The sequence below is a fragment of the Paramisgurnus dabryanus genome, chromosome 16, assembly GCF_030506205.2.
Source record: "Paramisgurnus dabryanus chromosome 16, PD_genome_1.1, whole genome shotgun sequence".
Classification (NCBI taxonomy): Eukaryota; Metazoa; Chordata; class Actinopteri; order Cypriniformes; family Cobitidae; genus Paramisgurnus; species Paramisgurnus dabryanus.
In genome coordinates, this window is record NC_133352.1 from 14,442,326 (window position 1) to 14,459,294 (window position 16,969).

At 37.0% G+C, this 16,969-nt stretch overlaps 1 protein-coding gene across 3 annotated transcripts in view; it reads left to right on the plus strand.

Annotated features, from left to right (window-relative positions):
- Positions 1-16,969, plus strand: part of enox2 (ecto-NOX disulfide-thiol exchanger 2) — a 302,121-nt gene that overhangs the window by 194,506 nt on the left and 90,646 nt on the right. For all 3 annotated transcript variants that reach the window (XM_065271218.2, XM_065271235.2, XM_065271223.2), the window contains one exon: positions 7,345-7,476. In XM_065271218.2, the coding sequence (XP_065127290.2) occupies positions 7,345-7,476 (132 nt within the window). The remainder of the gene's footprint in view (positions 1-7,344; positions 7,477-16,969) is intronic.

Here is a 16,969-nt window from a genome sequence, read left to right on the forward strand (position 1 = left end):
TGCAGACTTCAGTTTGGGCTTATTGTTTCAGCAAGTAATTTTTTTCTTTGGGTTAAAGATGAAAAGATTTTGTTTATTAGTTATTGGTATTTGGGCTGTGATAGTTATTGGGATGCTTTTAGGCTAGTTTTGAATGTCGATTGAGCTGGTTTTGATACGCGAGTCTGGCAACCCTGGCTATGTGCTTGTACAGATTTTTGGGACGGATTATTGTGAATGTACATGTAAATGAACATTTTAATCAGATTGCAATGTTTTGTCGTAATTTTCCATTGGATTACATTCAGTCGGGTTGATTAACTTTTGTGCATGTAAACATAGTCACTAAAGCTGAGATTGTTCACCAGCTTAATGTTACGGTACGCGATGCACTGGTTTATGATTAAAGCAGAAAAAAATGCACACATTTTATTCTTTTACTAGATGGTTTAATCTCAGACATGTCATCAGTGTAGTCCTTGCATTGTAATTCGCTCCGGATAAAATCCTCAGCCACATGCACACATTTAAACCAAAACTAGGAATCTCCAAGCATTCTGTGCAGTGATAAACAAACTATAGCTAAAAATGACCACTCTGTGTCATTGACATTAGAACACTAGTCAACATTTGAAGTGGATCAAAACCATTCATCAAAGTGGTCTTAAAACCAATACCTATTCTTGTTTTAGGGCAACTTTGATGAACTTTTTTGATCCACTTCAAATGTTACTTTGCATAGCTTGATCGCTGTATTGACCAATTGGCATCCAAGACCAGATCTATTTGTTTTATGATATGTGGTCCTGCCACCCCTTCATAATTCAACCTAGAACAGTTTTCGTTACCATACTTAGTTAACTTGAATTAAATTATAACTTCAAACATTCAGCCTTTCATTCAATAGGAAAATCGAAACTGTTGGAAGTGTAATTATTCATGTAATCGTTCTTCATCCTATCTTCATCAAGACATGGATAATCCATAGATGTGTCAATAAAGAGCGCACTCAGTGAACCTCCTGAGAGGCATTAGCACTGAAAATCAAGTGTTTATTCTGTGAGAAAATAACGTTTATCTCTGGATGGCCATCGTATCTTTGCAGCAGAAGTGCTCTCGAGATATTTGAAGTTCATGGGAAACCTAATACAGTGTATCTCTGATGGCTGTCACTTAGACATCTGTGTTTGCCGTTTAAAAGAGAGTCCTCGAGGATGGGCTATCTCAAACCTGCACAGTTCAAACCTTATAAATGTGATCTATTGAGGTTGGCGTGTTTTCTGCTTGGCATATGACACTTAGCCTACTTTCAAAGCCACAACAGTCATTTGTTGTTAGCCGGATTAACTTGTCTTTTCAAGGTTATCCAGAAAGCTGATTGAAATTGTGATGGTTTGGAATAATGAGGCTTGCAATTGTGGCGAATCCCCAGCGACTTCACTTTAATTCGCGCCTGCTCCAGCTTGACAAATCTCGAGAGAGACAACTGAATTTCACTTATGAAGTGAGAAGAGTCTTTTGAATGAAGAAAAGTTTTAAACATCGATTCCATTGTGTTTGGTATACACACCGCGTAGCTATTTAGCACTTTCTTGTGTGCTAAATTATGCAGTGTGTAACAATTTCAAACATTCAAGTTGTTTAGCCAGACCTTGAGTTGCGATGCAAATGTCTGACAGAATCAAATATTACTCCCTTACACATTGTGCGAGAGGATTAAAGATATACAATTATGCTGCAGTTACACCTTTATGTATACATCATGCAACGTTAGTCAAATTAATTTTTTCTTCATGTCTTCTTTTGTACACGACATCTGTTTTATAGTCTGTTTTTTGTCCGAACGCACAGCCTTGCAAAGTTTATTTTACTTGGCGCGCATACAGTAAGCAATGCATATGGGGTTTCAAAAATGCCTATACAGTACATGCACATTTTTCTGGTGACGAAAATTGTGTCACTCACATTGTACGCAGATCCTCATGTCTGTGTAAAAAATGTAGGGTTCAGGTTAAATATATTAAATATGATATGTAAAAACATTTTCCATGCATCTTCATAACCACAAATGACATTTTTAAGTAATTGTCAGTCTAGCTATTAAGACCTTGTAGATCATAAAATACATTTATCTGAGATTTTCTGCTTTGGGCGGTGAGCCATGAACAGCTTTTTAGTTTTGTGAACACACAGTGAGACAGAGTTGTGTGTATGTGTGACTGAGAGCTGGAGATGAAGTAAAAGAGGTCTTTGGGGGGAACACGTTCCCAATCCATCCCCTGTGACTTTGAAACAGTCTTTTTTTACTTATTCAGTCTGTCGGAAGGGTAAAACCAACTTTTAATGGTCATCGGAAAGGTGACCGAGAGAAAAATCAAAAGAGATCAAACTGTCCCACGCGAATTCACTTCCTCTTAAAGCAGGTTTATTAGGTCAGGACAAGTGCATTGTCATAGAGACGTTCCATAAGCCCATTTGGGAAAAGAAATTCGTGTAATTTCCACTAAATGTGATCTGACTTGTTTCTTTGTGGTACTGACACCAAGTGCAGCCCTGAACGTGTTAAATATCGGTTTATTACACAAAACTATCAAAGTACACACCCGAACCGAAGCTCTAAGAAATTATGCCTAATAACAGGAACATTGCTCACAGCAGGCGTTTTGAAGTCCAACAGTAATTGTCTTTGAATTTGTTTGTTAAAGGTGTTAAATTTGTTACAGAAGCTTTGCTTTGATGGCTTTAACAACGGCACATTAAATAGGCTGCATTTATAGAGCTTCTCGAAAGAGCCTCTATAATCTATACGGTAGTTCCTATATGTTAACTTCTAGACTGTTAGTATGCTTAACCAGGAGATGTGTTCAATCAGATGGTACCCTTTTGCTTTGCAAATATCCAGCTTGAAGAATTGCAGTAGGATAATTCACATCCTCAGCATTATAGCTTAAAGTTCACACAAAAATGATTACTCACCCTTGTGTCATTCAATTTCTCAATGGCTTTCTGTTTTTGGACCCAGAATGGAAGTTTTGTTAATTAAAGGGTTTGACCTGTGCCTCTTTTATTCGAGCGAGTGTTTGCATGCAACGCAAAAACAAATTCAAACATTTTGGGGTGATAAAAGTAGGAAATAGGAACGCAACGATTATAGATTTTGTTGGTACAATTATAGTCTGATAAAAAATCAGGATGGGACGATTATTATGGATGTACTAATTTCACAACATTTAGGGGTGGTTTCTCGGACAGGGATTATCTTAAGCCAAGACTAGGCCTAGTTTAATTAGGATACAGTATATTACTAGTTTAACAAACATGCCTTACTAAAAACATTTTTTAAGGCAAAACTAAAAGGCACTGATGTATTTTAAGATATGTCAGTGCAAGTTGTTTTCAGTTTGGACAGCTCTTACATTTATTTTAGTCTAGGACTAGTCTAATCCCTGTCCGGGAAACCACCCCTTAATGTACAGTATATAATCACATAAACATACTTTTGAACAATTGTTAACTTCTTTTGTATTTTCAGTTTATGTATTTTTTTACAATTCTTGTATAAAAAAAAATAACCTAGCTGGCTTTTGACTTAAATAGTATAATGTATACCTTATGAAACGTTTATTCATTGTTTTGATTTTTTTAATAGGGGAGAGTGGGGCACAACCTCTAATGCTTTTTGGTTTTGGCTCAATCATTCAAAAAATACTTGAGTTTGATGAATTATATTTTTACACAAGCAACACACACATCTCTGCTACAAATGAACATTTGAAGTTTGTTTCTAGTCCTTAACATTCTTGGACAATTACACCAAACGTAACAGAAGTGCAAACATTACAACTTACCCCATAGGTGGGGTTAATTGTAACAGGCAGGGGGTTAGTTGTAACACTTGCTAAAAATTAAGTTTGCAGGCAAATATTTCAATACTATTTTGTCTATATACTTGAAGTGGATATTGTTTATATATCTGTCTATAATAGACATGGATCCACACTGTATTCATTCATCCAGCCCTTTTTTAACAATAGTTCAATATGGATACAAATGTCTAAATATGTGAGAAAAAGCAGCACAATTATGACAAAACATTTTTTTATATGTGACCCAGTCTGTAATAACCATACTACAGTTTCATAACCAAATTCTGAGAAAATGAGCATCAAAGTTTGATTTTATCCATTCATTTCATTATCATTTCAATCTTTGACGTGACCTTATTCAATCAATATTAAAGATATGAACAAAAATTAATTTGACACACGATTTTTTGATAAGACAGGCACATTTATTTTGTTGACAGCCAGCAATCATTTGTGTGTAGCCTATTTAAAACAACGGCAGGAATTGCACTTAACGTTAGCGGTTTTCATATCGTAAGTGCTAAGGGGTTAACACAGTGTTACAAATAACCCCCCTGGGTCAAAATATTTTGAATCCCACCAAAAAAGTTGCTAAGAGCTGCTGACATATTTCAAAACGATGCTATGTTTTAGTCAACAAGACACTGATTAATATGACATAGCATTGGATTTGGTATCTTACACACCCAACTTAGAAACCGAAAAAAACATATGATGATAAAATTTACTTATATTCCACCAAAACACTCATTCATCAATAACTCTATGGAAAAACATTATACATTTACAATAGTTTGCGGGAGATCGTCTTTTGGCAGCGTGAAAAAAATAGCAAAATGCTCAACCTTGTGCAACAAAGTAAACAGTCTGTGTTACAACTAACCCCGCGTTAGTTTTTGCCCCGCGCACCCCTACATGTAATTTTACATGCGAACTGAGAAAATATGTCTGTTATTTTGGTTAGTTTGAAGTTTTGAGAAAAAAAGAACATCTTAAAACGAATAATAATACAGGGTCATCCTGAACCAGGTACTGGGAGTCATTTTGACAGATGTAGCGTAATATTACACAGAAATCATAAATAAATATAAGGGCTGGCAGAGTTGGACACGTTAACTCATGCTATTAATTCATTACTCATTGAGCGTTACAATAATTCAACGCAATTAATTGCATTCAGTCAGACCACCAGCACCAGGCCCGTGCTTGATCCGTCAGCCATGGGCAGGAGGTTTTTAATGCTGCACGGACATGTAGTGCTGGGACGTAATACTATTCATTTTATGAAAGCTGCAATTTTGTTCAACTTGTTTGTTGTGATCTTAAGTTTCATTTGTAATCTTATTATGGCCAGTGATACCAGAAGTGTTTTCTTTTCTCTTAGTATATCCAATATAAATATAATACAGATGTGATATATTATAGTGATTAAGTTTTAGCAGCACAAAAATCCATTTTGGGCGTTGGGAGCGTTGCCATAGAAACAATAATTTCCAAGTAATTATTTTGCTGTCGTCTTGTAATTACACTAACTCTTTCCTTATATGATCACAAAAACAGTATTTCAATGTGTGCAGATACAGTAAACCCCAGAGAGGTCATTTATCTTTAGATGGGGAAGTGAAGCATAAAAAACAACAGTTTCTCATAATGAAATCACACGTGTCAAAAAGGTCCTGAATGATTCTGCTGGAAATAAATCTTGTGTTTAAGATGTTTTGACCCACACCCAGTTTGATTTCTCTGAAGGATCTGAAATGTAATTATCACCGCTGTTTTTCGACTCTCCAAGCTCCACGTAATCATTTTCTTACCAACACAATAAGATTTTCTCAATAGTTTGTGGAAATGACCCGGTCCACGTGACTGCCGGCCGCCCACTCGGCGCAGGAACCATATGTTCTCTCTCACACACGCAATAAGCCCTATGGGCACACTTCAGATATGGGAACGTTCAGATCTCTGTTTTCCTGTTTATAGTAATCATTCTTATTTGGTGGGTGTTAGTGAAGTTAAAACATCAGACTTCTGGCAGCAGTTTCGTCTTTTAAAAATGCCTCTCCTTTGTCTTTTTCCCAAGAGAAAGAGACGTTCAAATTAGCCTTCTCAGTTTTAGAGGTGATGTTGTGCTACAACACGTTAGCACCCCTGCTGTCTGATGAAACAAATATTAGTCGTGAAATTAGTCTTATCATATGTGCATGTGTTTTATGTGTTAAGATTAAGGAAAGTTTACATCTCATACCTTACACCCAAACTAAAATTTATTTATTAAGTCTTTGGCTCACTTTTAATACATTTTATTGTAGGGCTCGACGGTATGGCCCATTTTTATCGCCGATATACTTAAAATTTCGGCCGATGCGGTATAGATGCGATAGCGGTATGACTGTTTAAAAAAAAGCCTTGGGATAAACTGCAAAGAATGCCCAAAACGAATGTCTGTACATACAAACTTCTAAACAAATGAATTGACCAAGTCTATGACTCCTCCTCCTATAAAACTATATCATATTTACAAAAATAGTATAAATAAATTGATGTAAATTTTTTATTTCTATTTAGCTTTCATACAACATGAAATGTAAATTCACTGTCAAATTACTTCTTTATTTGATGGCACTTCTACATAAAAAACATTGGGGCATAAAGTAAGAGTATACCCACTTCTCCATGTACCACTACACCACTGACGCGAACTATCCCAGCACCTCCTTCTCGTAGGGGCGAACACCAGATTCATTGATCCGATTGCATAATAATAATGATATGATTTGACGCGAGGCACAGGTGAGCGATTTAAATCCGACCATTACGTTTTCCGGAATGCGCGGCTCATAATTGCTTAGCTGTGAAAGACGCCACGCGTTCTGAAGGAAGAAGCGCGTTGACAGGTGTTTAACACGTGTTTTTAGACGTGACATGGGAACGGCCACGGGACGCAGTAATGTATATCGAAAAATCTGGAAATGTGTTTAGAAGCCATATCACCGTTATTGAAAAAATATATACCGCGACATATATTTGTCCAGCCCTACTTTATTGCGTTATTTACCAACAGGCATTTTTGTAGAAAAGAAACAATAATTGGATTTCACTTTTTTTGTGTTACAACTGAGCAGACACTGCCAACCTGATGATCTCTCTCAATTACGTGTTCACTTCATTGTCTTTAACGTCTGTATTTTAGTAAAAAAAAATCTTTACCTTGCCTTGTTTTCTTATTCAAAGTTTGTGCGAAATGTAGGCTATGGAGCGAAAGAATTTTAAGAAATGCGAGAAAATACGGTACTGTTCAAAAGTTTGGATATGTTCAAATGCAAAAGTCGCTATCTCCGTCAGAAATTAGATGATATTAACATACACTCATCAAATACTTTCACTTCAAATCTGCTAAATCCCTGCCTCAATCCATTCAGAATGACCTGTTTGTTGGAGTAATGCCATGTCGATTTAGACAAGAATATTAAAACTTGTTCTGCCTCTCTCTCTCTTTCAGAGGGTATACGAAATATTGCCATGGACTCCAGCTCTTTAGCCATGCCCATGTCGGACCCTTCTGCTTGGGCGACTGCCATGAACAATCTTGGTATGGCACCAATGGGTATAACTGGTCAGCCTATCATGTCAGGTAAGACTATATGCCAATCCATGATAACCTTACCCCAGTTTACAATCAGTCACACAGTTTGAAGTGTTTGCGCAAACAAAACCAAAGTGCAGTCTGCATGCAGAGAAGCAATATATCTGTGAAATTGCCACGGCTTACTACTTTTGAATGGAAATTATTACCACAGTAATTTTCTGCTAATGTCCCTCTGTTGTCTGCACCCGAGGTTGCATAGCCAATGGATTTGTTCTGCAACTAGTCAACATGTTGGATAACATCGCTTTAGTGACTCCGCATAGTGACAGTGGGAGGAAATTTCCTTTGTTTATAAAATGTGTAGCCGTAAAGGTCACTTTTATTTGGAAGTTGGGGTAAAAATAAATCAATGCTTAGCAATCACACAGTAGCCTACATTATATGCGAACCTTGCTGTCGCTGTGGAAATCTGGCCTTTGTTGAATTCCCGTTGAGTGTTTATTTACAAGCCAAAATTATTGCGAACTGACCCAAAACTTGTTAAATGTCACCCAGAGACTTGCAGAAATTGTATGCATCTTCTGTTTATTAAAGCACAAGTCACAATGAAGAGATTCTGCCTTTATATGACTAGTAAAAATGAGTAGGGTAAGCCTTAGTTACATTTTTATAATCAAATTGTGCATTTGCTGTCTACCTCACACCTTTGTAGTAGAGACTCTGATCACAGGCAGACGGCTGAACTGACTCAGCAACATAAGGAAACTTTGAAAACTTCAAAAACGCCAATTTGCTCCAGGGCTATTTCATCTTATTGGTTCATGGGCGACACAATGCAAAGGCCCTGACACCCAGAATGCAAACTGTGAAGAAACGCAAAACATCTCCGGCCAGTGTTTGTGAGCCTTAAATCTCCACGATGCTCATTTCCAGGGTTCACTTCTGTTTTGCACTGCATCATTTATTTATTAATTGAAATGCATATGGTAAACGGTTTAAAGATGCCATTGAACCGTACATTTAACTTCACATAAAATGTATCTGAAAGACGGATGGGTTTTCATTACACTAAAGTGATGTACGGAAAAGGAGAAATGGAATCCCTGGAGGGGTCTTCTGACAGGCAGCAAGCATCATCATGTTTCTTTCCAATAGCATTCGAATTATAGTTTGCATTTATTAAGTAAACTCGCTGGTTGGGGATTATAAAGGCGTGTCTATTTCTCTTAGATTTTTCGAATGGATTCTCTGTGGTGTTTTATAAATGACCCCATTCGTCAGTGAAGTCGGAGAAATATATGCGCGATTGTACTCCGTTATAGGTGCATGTTTCAATTAAAGTGGGCCATGGGGATGGTGGCTCTCCACCTACTCTATTTTCCTAGCGAATTTCATTTGCGGTGTTTACGTTGCTGCCAAGCAAACGTCTCCGGCTCCTGTTCGCAAAATCACAATTCACAAATTATAGAGTTTGGGGAAGGGGTTATGGACTGATGTTGAAATGAGAATAATGCGGATGGCTGTTTTATGTCAGAAAGACTACAGAGTCTTGATCTGTGAGCCATGCAATGAAATGGCTCTTAGTGCTATTAATGTGTCCTGGCTCCCAGGAGCTCATTTTATGGGTACCATGGGTCTTTTATTCTAATCAGTCCCACCGCAGGGAATTCTGGGAGCTTTTGTGCCCCATCTTGCTTCCTGCCAGGCAGAGATTCTGAGGGTACAGAATAAGACCCTGAATCAACGGATCACATCAGGTAACTATAATATCGCCATATGCGCATGGAGTTTGCTGGACCGGTTCAGATGCATGTTTTGGAGTCGTGCAGAAAATTTGCGTGAATGCTTTTGTAAGGGTGTTGGCTAAGTAATAGACCCAGAGCACGAATCGTGTAATGAAAGAAGAAGAGAACGTTATTTATTTATTTCATTATTCCCTTAAAAGCATACAGGGGTAGACATAGAAAAATAATGGCTCAAATAAAACAAGTAAATGAAAGAAATAACAGTCCTGAGGCAATGAGGAACTCTTTGGAAAATGGGCAAAAAGAAACTCCGCCTGTAAACAAACTATAAATCGTGCCCCTGAGGCGCAGTAACCAAACAAACCACAAAGCAAAGTTTAAAACGCACAACTTTTTCTTTAAACCAAGCACATATATATATATATATATATATATATATATATATATATATATATATATATATATATATATATATATATATATATATATATATATATATAGTTAATGTCGTGGAGTTGATTTTTTTGCAATATTACAATAGTTTAAACCACAACAGTGGTTAGGATTTAGGTTAGGGTTTGGTTAATAAGTTTAATGACTCTTTAGTTTCCAATTCTCACTATTAATTGGACAAGATTGACATTATCATAATTTCTCCTGCTTTGTCTCACAGACTGTAAGTTAACAACTGTTAGCATTGTATTGTGAGCGAATCTTTCAAACATGGTAAGGAGCGTCACATTTCTAGTGTTGTAGTTCTCGAGACCGAGATTGGTCTCGAGACCAGTCTCAAGACCACTTTTTAAAGGTATTGGTCTCGTCTTGGAATCGACCGCATTTTTACTCGGTCTCGTCTCGGTCTCAGACAAAGAGGACTCTGAATTTTATTTCAAGACCGGTCAAGACCACAACTGATGGCACATCACAAATTTATTTTTTATCATTAATTTTATGCAGTTTATTCAGGTTTGGCATATGATGTTGGCATTTTTAAGCAATGTTTAAGTTTCTCCCAATGACAATTTTTCTAATTTTATTACTAAAAACACCTGCATTGTGTTAAGTGGATTGCAAGCCATGGAAAGACAGTTCAGATTAAATGGTTAAATTGATTTCAGCTCTTCAGTGTTTGTTCACTTTTATTTACTTATAGACAAAGATAAATTCCCAAATATCTGCAATGCCTTTGATTATTTGATCAACTTCTCTGATGGCATACACTTTTTATCATAAGTGTTTTAATGCAGTTTTAATGCACTGGTCTTGGTCTTGACTTAGTCTCGACCCTTTAAAGTCTTGGTATTGTCTCGGTCTCGGCCTTTCTTGGTCTTGGTCATGACTTGGTCTCGGTTTAGGTGGTCTTGACTACAACACTACATCAGAGGTATTCAGGCCAATCACAACGTACAGATTAGCTGGCCAATCAGAGGCACAGAGCTTTTCAGATCAATGAGTTTTGTACAAAATCACAGCGTTTGAGGAAAGCAGCATATCTGGAGCTACAAAAATGTATGGTATGTGGAAAATAATGTGTTTTTTACCATAAACCACAAGAACACATTTTATTATAATAAATTAAATATGTTTTTAGCAATGAAATAGGTGCACTTTAAAATAACAAGATTTAATGCAATGTCCGTTGAATTTCTACCATGCACATTTTTCTGTCACAGCTTACTGAAGGGCCATTGTTTATTATGCTTTGGTGTTACTCAATGAAAGAATCAATTAAAGTACTACTTACAATTAAATCAGTCAAGACGTCATTTTTAAAATATGAATTACCTAGCATGCATGTCTACTTATGACCAAACAAAATGTTTGTTTATATTTAATTTTCAAATAATTTCTATACATTAAGTTTCCAATTTGGAATATTTCCAAAATTCCGTGGATGAAGTTTCCATGGAAAGTTTCTGGAAATATACTTTGCAATCTTACCCATGTAACACTTTTCACCCAAACAAAGCATTCAACAGCCTCGTAGTAAAAGACCCAGTACTTCATATGACCCTATTTATAGAAAATTGATGGATGGATTTTTGTAACAAAGTAGACAGAAAGACTATTTACAGTCTCAGGATAAATGGCCAAAATATGTACCCCTGCTGCTGTCACTGGGGTTGTACCCTTTCAAAAAGTACAGCTTTGCACCTAAAGTGTTCATATTATTACATGAGAATTACATATTAGTACCAAATTTATACACGTTTGTACCTAAATGGTACACATGAAGGACCTTGGTACACAAAGGGTACTGCCCTAGTGACAGCTTAAAAAAAAATCTAACAGTATAAAGCGTGAGAAGTCTAACAACGCTTTACGTACTGTTCAGTTCAATTCAAGTTTATTCATATAGCGCTTTTACTACAGCCAAAGGTCAACGCACACTTAGTTATTTCTGTTATATCAAGTTGAGAGCCAGTGAAGATGAATAAAAAGCAATAGGTTAAATATTGCAAGGAATGGCAATATTATCATACTGTGACCCGAGTAATACTGAGATATGAATAGATAACTGAGTGTCCCTATTCCCTGTGCGATCTGGTATAATCTAGTTTTCTGCTGGAGCTGCAAAAAGGTGAAGCCAAGACCACATTCACCCTTCGCTTGGTTGAACCCGTGTACCCATTATTCCAGAGATGAATTTCCAAAGCCATTTGTACCGCATGCAACACTTTGAAATAAATACATAAATTATACACATCGCAATAAATGTCACAGAGCAAATCCAACAGACCGGCGGTAAGGACTGATTCAAATGTGCGATCCGTCACACCTTTGTCTTCTACAGGCATTGGTTGAGGCTGTGTTTTCATTGGAGGTAAGCTTGTACTGTCTGCCTCAAATCCTTCCTCATTAATCACACACAGGGAGCAGCTGTTGCCTCCGACATTCCCACACTGTCTCCAGAACTCACCACACACTCCTGCAGCCGTGCTGCATCAGCAGCTTGAGTGCAGTCATACATTCATGAATATGACACTGAGCAGTGTGTTCAGCTAATCAATCCAGCCTCCGTTATACACAGCTCATGCCGTAATCAACTTGCAGCTCACCTAAATCCGTTTTAAAATCCGGAGTAAATTATTCAGTAACCACTAGTGCAAAACCAGATGAAAATATGTCCGAATTAATGGGGTGCGAAGTGAATGCGATCTTATCTGTTCTCTTAGGGTATGTTTACACAAAAACTGAAAACTGAAAGAAAAAACTGAAAAGTTGTAGCTTTTGGTTTGTCATGTACAGACAACAGCATTGTTAAAACAATCCCCGTTTAAACTGATCTGCAAAAAAACAATTAAAAACTGAAAATTGGATAAAAAAGTCATCCAAGATGTTTATGTTTTTCTTCGTTTAGTCGAGAAGAAATTTGTGGGATGCACATCAGGGCACGAAGCTCCCGTTCCACCACATCCCAAAGATGCTCTATTGGGTTGAGATCCGACTCATTGTCATGTTCAAGAAACCAATTTGAAATGATTCGAGCTTTGTGACATGATGCATTATCCTGCTGGAAGAAGCCATCAGAGGATGGGTACATGGTGGTCATAAAGGGATGGACATGGTCAGAAACAATGCTCAGGTAGGCCGTGGCATTTAAACGATGCCCAATTGGCACTAAGGGGTGTAAAGTGTGCCAAGAAAACATCTTCACACCATTACACCACCAGCCTGCACAGTGGTAACAAGGCATGATGAATCCATGTTCTTATTCTGTTTACGCCAAATTCTGACTCTCAAAAGAAATCGTGACTCATCAGACCAGGCAAAATTTTTCCAGTCTTCAACTGTCCAATTTTGGTGAGCTCGTGCTAATTGTAGCCTCTTTTTCCTATTTGTAGTGGAGATGAGTGGTACCCGGAGGGGTCTTCTGCTGTTGTAGCCCATCCGCCTCAAGGTTGTGCGTGTTGTGGCTTCACAAATGCTTTGCTGCATACCTCGGTTGTAACGAGTGGTTATTTTAGTCAAAGTTGCTCTTCTATCAGCTTGAATCAGTCGGCCCATTCTCCTCTGACCTCTAGCATCAACAAGGCATTTTTGCCCACAGGACTGCCGCATACTGGATGTTTTTCCCTTTTCACACCATTCTTGGTAAACCCATTTATGCTGCGAAAGTGTGGCGTATTTGAAAAAAGAAAACGTCCCCCGCATAAATCTGCGGACTTTGGCTGATTATGCGTTAAATCATGCGATCGCATAATCACGTTTTTTCGGGAGGGACTGACCTATAGTAAATACTATATTCACTGTACTGTATTTATTTACTCGGTTACATTCTGGTTTGTATCTCAATGTGATTAATTATTCAGTATGTCTGACCTGCTGTTCTCAGGGGGGAGGAAGATCTCTCCTCATTCCTATAAGCTTTGGACTCGGTCAACACACAGCACCATTTTCAGCTACATGGTTTAGGATTGCGGCACAAGAAATGTTTGCTGGTATTCCGAGCTGGCCAAGTTCTGATGATGTGTTGTAGGAAGGTGTTTGTATACCCCAGAGACGATGGTGGATTGCAATATAGCAGACTTAAGATCAGACCACCTCCTCCGCTTCTGTCGACTCTCCAACCGCAGTCATATAGTATGCATACTCCCACCCATTAGATCACATCACACACTTTGACTTTGAACAGCCTTCTTTGTGTCCACTGTTATTTTAAGAGTAAAATTGCTTTCATGTTTCGTTCCTGTCTCTGCCCTTCAAAGCGAGATCTCATCTCATGGTCTAAATCAAGTGGGTCAGCTCTTGACTCATCATTCAAAATGTATCTAAATAAGAGCTTTGCTTAAGAATGCATCAAAGAAATCGCTGTTTGTGCCTTCACGAGTCTACAGGCCGCATTTAACTGCAGCATATTTTTATTCGCTTCTGCATTTCCACTCTCTTTAGGGCGGAAATACTCCGTGATTGATTACACTGTACTCTTCCATCTCCACAGGATTCATGGAGTCTCGTGTTATGATCAATATCATCAGGGAAGAAAGCTAATTGGAAGTCTCCAACTGAGCTCTGGCTCTTTTATGGCAGTGATTTAAAACCACGTTCTCTGCTTAGCGTACACATCCGTTTAAAGAAAATCAGTAAAAGCGATATGCAGAATGTCATGGATGAAATCGACAGTGTTTTGAATCTGTCCATCTGTCTATTCATCCATCAAGCAGTTAAAGATGCTGACACAGAGTGAGGACTTACAATTGGTAGGTTGCTGGTTCGAGTCCCATACACTATGATAAAACCTGTGCACATTGAAAGTTCATATTAGTACCTTATAAGTACCAAATGTATACATCTCTGTACCTAAATGGTATATATTAGGACCTTTTTAACGAGTACCCCCAGTGACACGTTAGGACCATTTTTTTCTGCCAGTAATAAACATCCATTGGTTTCTCTGGTAATTCACTTCAGCTAATAACCAGTTAAATGACCACTTCTTACAGCGATAGCATTTAATGTACCTGTTTTATTGACAAATTGAAAAGTCAGCAGGAATAGGTTCAATTGATTGTTAAGACACTGAATTTAATCAATTTAGACACTTAGTGATCTTGACCACGTTTAACATACAACCGAATACAGTGAAAGTCAGGGGGGAGTCATTGTCTTTAGCTAGTGATAAGAGAGTACTGTTTTGTTGACTACAGTGATTCAGTGTGTTAAAGGAATATTCAATTTTCTTAAAAGAAAAATCCAGATAATTTACTCACCACCATGTCATCCAAAATGTTGATGTCTTTCTTTGTTCAGTCGAGAAGAAATTATGTTTTTTGAGGAAAACATTGCAGGATTTTTCTGATTTTAATGGACTTTAATAGAGCCCAACATTTAATACTTAACTCAACACTTAACAGTTCTTTTTCAACGGAGTTTCAAAGGACTCTAAACGATCCCAAACGAGGCATAAGGGTCTTATCTAGCAAAACGATTGTCATTTTTGACAATAAAAATAACAAATATACACTTTTAAAGCACAACTTCTCGTCCAGATCCGGTCGTGATGCGCCAGCTGACCCCACGCAATACGTCATGACGTCAAGAGGTCACAGAGGACGAACATGAAACTCCGCCCCAGTGTTTACAAGCGTCTTGAAAGAGGACCGTTCCTACGTTGTTGAATGATATTAATTAATGTCTTTGTGTCAGTTTATTGTTTAAAATTATATATGTAACACTTGACCTCCCTACGTCACTACGCATTTATGTTAGGTCGGGCTGGACCGGACCTTAACGAAAAGTTGTGGTTTAAAAGTACATATTTTTTATTTTTTCTTGTCAAAAATGACAATCGTATTGCTAGATAAGACCCTTATGCCTCGTTTGGGATCGTTTAGAGTCCTTTCAAAACTGTTAAATGTTGAGTTAAGTATTAAATGTTGGGCTCTATTAAAGTCCATTAAAATGAGAAAAATCCTGCAATGTTTTCCTCAAAAAACATAATTTCTTCTCGACTGAACAAAGAAAGACATCAACATTTTGGATGACATGGTGGTGAGTAAATTGTCTGGATTTTTCTTTTAAGAAAATGGAATACTCCTTTAAAATTGAGCAATAACTATAAGGTAGTCACTGATGTATTGTATTAAAGCAAACATTATTGCTTTAGTGTACATACGTCCATATTTAATCTAAGAGTTTTTCACACCAGGACTTGTTAAGGCCTTTTTATATCTCTTTTCTGCAACATTCACTCTCATACTGCAATTTAAATGAAATTTTGGCGATATTAATGTTATGTTACATCATGTAAACACAATATTTCAATGGAAAAATGTGATTAAGCTCATAATCGCAGCAAGCACAATCAAATTAAAACGTGGATTATGTTGATTTTAATATAAAATTGGTTTATATGCAATAAAACGGGCATTTAAACACTTAAAACTGAATTGAAATTGCGCACTAGGGCTGGGCAAAAAATTGATTTTTCGATTAGTCGTTTTTTAAAACGTGGTCGATTAAAAATCGATTATCAAAGGCCACAAATCGATTTTTTTATGAAATAACCTGATTCTGTTTGATCAAGGCATGTGACTGTTTTGACTTTTTTCAGCATACATTTTTCATCTTGAACCAAATTTGTATTGTATTTAACATAATTGTATGCATTTGAAAATTAGAGATGGGTTCTGTTTTAATGTACCCAAGTGTACCTAAAATAAAAAAAGTGTAATATACAGGTTGGTGGCTCTTAATTTATTCTTATTAATAACCCACTTGTCAATTTATGTTCACTGTTTTTTATAAATAAAGTATAAAAAAGTGTTCATTGAGTTGAATCAAGAATCGAGTATAAAAATCGGTCCGATAATCGAAATCGAATCGATCCGGAACATCTGAATCGATACCCATCCCTATTGCGCACCTTAAATGCAAATTCTTGGTAAACTTATAATTAGTATAGTATAGAAATGTTTTCAGAAATTTGTAAAAACACAACAACTTGTGTGGCATTTGATGTAACATGCGTACAACATGAAAAATTTGCGATTTGCCAACAGGCTAATATTCAAAACAGATATAATGTACATAATCCGTATTCTTATCACAATCTAGGTCAAATGTCCTTTCTCATTTTAACAATCCACATTTTCTGTGGTTCTTTGTAATTTGTAAAACAACAAAAACTATACGTTTGAATATAGATGTCCATCCCTCACAGCCTGGGTTTGAAATCTTCATGGCGTAGAGCGAAATATGGCCAGTAATCTACCATTTGACGTAAATATATTAAAGGTCACGTTTTCTAGATTCTATTTTTCGAACTTTAGTTAGTGTGTAATGTTGCTCTA